This window comes from Crocodylus porosus, unplaced genomic scaffold (assembly GCF_001723895.1).
Source record: "Crocodylus porosus isolate Cpor-Errol unplaced genomic scaffold, CroPor_comp1, whole genome shotgun sequence".
NCBI lineage: Eukaryota > Metazoa > Chordata > Crocodylia > Crocodylidae > Crocodylus > Crocodylus porosus.
In genome coordinates, this window is record NW_017728906.1 from 154,307,379 (window position 1) to 154,313,739 (window position 6,361).

General features: G+C 37.8%; 1 protein-coding gene across 2 annotated transcripts in view; it reads left to right on the top strand.

The window, feature by feature from the left end:
* The window catches only part of FAM124A (family with sequence similarity 124 member A), a 91,381-nt gene that overhangs the window by 16,476 nt on the left and 68,544 nt on the right, over nt 1-6,361 (top strand). For both annotated transcript variants that reach the window (XR_002100039.1, XM_019529977.1), the window contains exon 2: nt 2,941-2,972. Coding sequence is in view for 1 of the 2 variants with exons in the window: in XM_019529977.1 (XP_019385522.1) it covers nt 2,941-2,972 (32 nt within the window). In the remaining variant the exon portion in view is untranslated. The remainder of the gene's footprint in view (nt 1-2,940; nt 2,973-6,361) is intronic.

Sequence of the window (6,361 nt, forward strand, 5' to 3'; positions counted from 1 at the left end):
CTGCTCCTGCTCCTGCTCCTGCTCCTGCTCCTGCTCCTGCTCCTGCTCCTGCTCCTGCTCCTGCTCCTGCTGCCACCAGAAGGAAACTGCTCCTCCAGCTCCGCCTGGACAGTTTATAAAGGCCCGGCCCTGCCCCCTTCTGGTCACCTGACCTATCTGGTTGCTGCGGCAACCAGCACCTGAGCTGCCTCTGGTGATTGGCAGCTCCTTAACCCTCCATTAGTCACAGGACATCTCCTTGATCCTGTGACAGAGTGGAAAAAAAAGTAACATAAAAATTTAACCTTCAGCTGGGAGCCCACAAGTTTGTTTGCTTAGGGACCACAAAAGTGTTAATCTGGCCCTAACCATAATGTTTTCAAGGGTGATTCAATAACAGATTGAGAAAAATTAACCCCATGCAGAAGTTTACATCATCTGTCCACCCTGTTTTACACTGGCAGAGTGCTGGTTCTAATGGTGTAAACATGTCTGTCCAGGCCTCCAGATTCTGCAGTAGTCTGTCCCATGAGGCAAGTAGTAAAAGGCACTATTTAAACAAGCAGGGGAAGAGGGGGATAGCTGTAGATAATGAAGTAGAGGAACCAAAATGATATGGCAGGAAGATAGCCTTGATGACCTAGGACATTTCTACTTTACTTTATGGCGTTGTCAAAGTGAATGTTTATTTGGTGTAGTATCCTAGAAGACTTAAAATATTTGCAAAGGCACCAGAATTTAGCTAGCTGTCTTGGGAAAAGGTAGTACTGTATTATTTTTTTCCTATTTATTCCACAAGCCAGTTATTATATAGCCATCCTATATTTGATGGATTTGGGAAAATTTAATCAAAATGTTAAAGAGTTTTAACTAACACTGGTATTTTGCTGCAAGGGCCAAACAAAATGTAACAGACTGATTTAGATTGCCAGTGATGATACAAATAGCACCTCTGTGTATGTGTTTAGTGTTCTGTGTGATTATTTTAATTCAATATCATCATATCTGCAATCAAAATAAATAAAACATTAGCTAAAACTATATTAGAATTACAAAAATATTGTACCTAAAAACCTATTAAAAGTGTACATTGGTTTCTAAGCAACCATGGTCTTGTCTTTTTTCTCAGTCACCATCTTTATTGTTTTTCTTGTATCATTTTTCATATCTGGTCTTTATTTAGAATGTCAGTTCAGTTCTTTGCTGCAGGGTTAATTAATTCTACATGTTCTATGAAGTGCCTAGCACATGTTTGAGTATTAAATAAAGGTGTGAAATAATGGCATTTGTTTTCCATTTGAAATAAGCAAAGGCAAAATATTATCTCCCTACTATTTAAAACATAAGCAGTGTAGGTTTATACTAAAGTAGCCACCATTGCTGATCATCACAAATGAATCCATTGGAAGAACAAGTACATCTCCCAACAGAAGGCCGAACCAAATGAAACCACCCTAGTAGGGGCTAGGAGGAAGAAAGGAGTACGCAATCTTGCCACAATTCTGACTAGCCTGTGTCTGTGGATGGGGAAAGGGTGGGGTTGTGATACTCAGGGCATCCACATGATGAAGATATTTGATGTATCCCTAAAAGGCACCTATTTCCAGACAGTATCTCAGAGCTAAGTTTGCTAGAGTGAATTGTTATTTAAAATAGCAGTGTCTTCAGTTAAACAGAACAATTCAAATTTGGACCTGACAACTTAGTGAAAAATCCCAAATAGCCTGTCTGTCCTGTTTCACTTTGCAGGAGATACCTGTGAAGATTCTGATCGCAGGTGTCTCTGCTGATATGTATTTTTGGGTGGAACAAAGCACAGCTGAGGGGGTGTGCACGTGGGCTGAGGTAAACTCTGAATAGTATTGCAACCCCATGCATTCACAGCCATGAACTGGGCCTCAAAAATCGTAATATTGGCTTAAAAATCATAAGAACTTTTTGAAAAAGAATTAAATGTTGGGTTCTTTTCTTTGCCTTGTCATTTATGAGACTTTAGGAAACACTTGGGCCATGTTTTGAAACTTTACTCAAACTATGAGTGCCAGAAACTTGCTTTAAAAATGAAATTTAAAATCTGATATACTCACAGGATTGCTAGACTCCAGGAACTTGGACTTCAAGTAAAACATCAAATATATTGCAAAGCTGTGATAGTTTTTGATAACACTGTATAAATAAACTAGGATGTCTAAGAAGAATCTCTTGTTATTGATACATCACAACAAAAAGGGCTTAAATTTTTATTTTAACACTGGAATCTTAAATATCTAAATTGATGATCATGAAAGTGCATTAACCCCCTTCAGGAGAAAGCAAAGTTTTCAAAGGTTTGAAGTGATGCAATGAACTGCTGCACAATCAAGTATTCTGCCTTCCTCAAAATACTGAATGACTAGCTGTGCTAAGCACAATTGAATACAAACTAACGTGGAACTTCTAGACAGATGCTTTGTTTAAAAAATAAAACTATAAAAGAAGCTTTTCAAAAATAAAAATCCTCACTCTTTAACCATTCCTATCTTCAAAACATTTTTTTTTCTGATTCTCCTCAATCGTTGCCCAAAGGACAACACAAAATTCTATCCCTTGTATAAATTATGCATGAAAAAATTTCAGGGACAAAATAGAATTTACAGGATATTAGATAAGGAGGATTGGGGAGTGGATAAAACTCTAGCAATCTTGGAAAGCTGGTTATAGCCCTAAGTATAGAGTTTCTCCCATGTTAATATTCCATATAGATACTTTTTATATTCCTGCAAAATGCCAGCAATTCTAAGCTGATTTTTCAAACCTGTTTCACTGAGTAATTTTATTATAATAATAACAACATGCAGATTTGGAGGTTGAAAAGTTAATGAGAATGTTATTGGTTACGGTTTTCTTTGCCAGATGTTTATATAATATTTTAAATAATTAAATTTGGTGCAGCCTCACTGAGCTAAGATATTTGTTTTGCAGGTCTGAGTACAGCCGTATGTCCTCTACTAGCAGTGAGTATAATTTTAAGATCTTTTATAAAATCTAACTCTTTCCTTTTTCAGTGGCTACTAATGTCTATCTAACAATGCTGTAAAGAAATCTGGTCTAATAATGCTGTGAGGAAATAACCTGACTGTGTATAGAGTCTAGCGGGTCTTTCTACATTGCTCTCTATCACCATCCATTACTAACGTATTTAAATTGTGAAGAAATGTTAATCAGAGGACAAATTTAAAAAGACAAGTTTTGCTTGTCAGACCACTTGTACAGACCATTTGCACATCTTTTTCAGTTTACTGAAATCATTTCTTCAACATGTGGTGTGGATTTGCAAAAGCTTTTGGCACTGCTTTAACCAGCAGTCCCATTGAAGTCAGTAGTAAAATTCCCTAATTTGGACTCTACCTTATAAGGCAGTATAAGATCAACGTACCACCTACCATGCACTGGCTCACTTGATCTGTGCGTTATCTGGCCAGGTACATAAGAGACTCTGCTGAGTTGTTTGGTCCATGCAAACAATAGTATAACCAGGGGGTGGGGGACATAGACCCAGGAAAGCAGCTCCAGGTGCCACTCCTGTGGGGAGCACAAAAATAGCTATGATGCAGCTGCCCCTGGAGCAGAGCTTCCTGGCTATCCTCTGCATGCAAACAAATCTCTACATATTTCTTTTTCTTGTGTCTTTCTACCACCAATCTAATATTAGGTCCAGACCCTCAAATGTATTAAAATCCCTAAGCTCATTGAAATCAATGAGCATGTGTCTAAATAGAAGCTAGGCATCTTGAATACTTTTGTGGATCTGGTTTTGAGTCCCTGGGGCTTTAACAACCCATGCAGAGCTGGTGCAGTCAAAAAAAAGAGGGATGGAAATGTGTATTCAAATAAAGTCAAAAGTAGAGAAAGTATGGAAGATCATGAAGTGGAACAGATTTCATCACTGTGTGTGTCCCCATAGCACAATGCTTTATGTATGGAAATGTCCAAGTTAGCATTGCACTACATGGGCATACTGTGTGTGGGCTGTGTCCTAGATTGGTCCTGCATTTCACACCAGAGTGACAACTTCATTTCAGAGGTGTTTGTAGCGAGATACCTGGGTTCCCAGGGTCTTATAAATGTGCTTAGTATTTAAACAGACAGGTTGGCCAGTCAGTGTGGGTAGGGCCAGCCTGAGTCAGAACCAGGCTTAAAGATATAAATGTTAACAACAGTAAGAAAGTAGGTTAGAGAGAGAGAGCATGGTTCATAAACATGGTACAGCTAGTCAATTTGAGTGGGGCCTCAGACCAAATGAGTTTTTAATGATTAATATCATTTCAGTAAAGGCCACAGGAATAAGAAATGATTGAGTGCTTATTGTAAACTGATGCCAAGAAAACACATGGGAACAGAATTCTATGAGGCAGTTCTTTGTCTGAGTTTAAAGAAGGGAGAAACTGAACAGAGTATCCTGGCTTTCCAAATATTTCTTCTGAACAGATTAGATTTCAGGTTAACTAACTGATAAAAGATGAAATACAGTGTCTGGTTTCTTTTTTCCCTGTTTCAGTGATGTGATATGGCATTTTTTTCTGGTTTTTTGCCAACAGGAATTTCAGAGGGTGCTTCTCAATCTTCCAAAATGATGGTTTCATTTTTTTTCAAAAGCATCTTCTCAGTTATTGGAGTTCTGAAGTTCTGTATCTACTGCTCTCTGAACCCCAGAAATGCTTATTCTAGCATAACAGCAAACAATCTCTTCTTGTCAAAGCCAGGGGTGTTTCTCTTGTTTCTATGCTATGGTGAGCACTACAGAAATTCAGAAAGATTTCTGCACTCTGCAGACCTAATCATTTTAAAAATCAAATAAAAAACTGCTAAATTTTCTTCATTCATACAGATTGTGGGGGAAACGCAATGAATGCTTTTGGTCAGTTCCACACATATTTCAGTTCTCTATTTAATTCCAGAAGTCCTTATGTAGCCAGAAGTAATATTTCTTGTATTTTTTTCCCATTTCCCATTAAAAATAATGCAAGCTGAATTGAACCATTAAACAATAAAATAGTCTGTAAGTCTGTATCTTGAACTGAAGTGTCTGCCTGAAATTTATCTCTCTCCTGTATATTCATGTGTCAAACTAGCAATTACAGGTCTTTCCTCTACACAAATTATTTTAATATAATCCCAGCTTTCTGCTGGCAGGAATAATTTTGTTTGTGATTGGGGTCAAAATTCAATACATCAACTTCTTCCATTTTTATTAAAATATTTTTTGGATTTGATGTCCATATGTGTCCCCTCCTCTGACTCAGTGTAGGCCACAGCTCAGAATGCATACTGCCAGGTGCTTTCACCATGCCAGGCCAAAATTCATAATTACTGGCCCTTGTAGTAACAATCATTTGACAAGTGAACTCACATAATGAGGCTTAAAGCAAAGTATTTCTCATCCAGAAAAATGGGTATTGAATCTATTACTTTGCTTTGTTGTTGCTATGCATATGCATGCTATAAACAAATTCAGGGTTGCAGGTTTTCCCTTATAACAAGTTTGTGATGCAGATGGGTGATTTTAGCTACATCCTAGCTACAGTTTCTCACATTGACTGTAGTGGCCTAGATGTTGGGCTAAGCATGGCAGTTCAGGATGTGGTGGGGATTACAAAGGTATTTTAGCATCAGTCTTTTATCATAACTGGAAAGTATTATCATTCCAGCTGAGACAGAAGAGTTGAGGTGATGGGACAGGCTTTTTTCATACCAATTTAAAAATATAGTGCCTCTTTCTCTTTCTCCTGCTTCCAAAACAAATTAAATTGGTTAAATGTTGGCATTTAACTTTGTATTTTGTAGGCTTTGCATGGTCAGTCTGGTCAGACAGTACAGGACTATTAGCCATATTTGGACAGTACAGAATGTGAACACCTGCAGGCTTTCCTTTCTACTCTGTAGGGCCTTTACTCCAATGCATCCCTAATCCTGACTGTGGCTCCTACTTGCTAGCAAACACAACTAAATACATTGTAATATGCTTCTTTTAATTTCCAACTTAAAAAAATAAAGTTTAGACTTTGGCTTTACTTAATAGCCACATAAAAATTGTCTGATGCAGATAGTACACAGATATTAACATCCTGGGGTAGCAGTGATTGCTGTAAACCGCAAAATGTCATGATGTTTACACTTACATATTTGATTTCATCCCAAAGGATTTCACAAATTATGGGCATCCCACAGAGATCCATTTTAAGGAACAGAAGCTACACTGAAGCTAGAAACTGCTTGGCTCATAGCAAATCTCACAACGGTGAGAGAAGGGGAAGAGGAGAAGAAATATAGGAGAGAACTATTAAGGCGAATCCCTGCTTTTATAAAGTAGTCTTTACTGTATTAATTTATATGGGATAGTGCC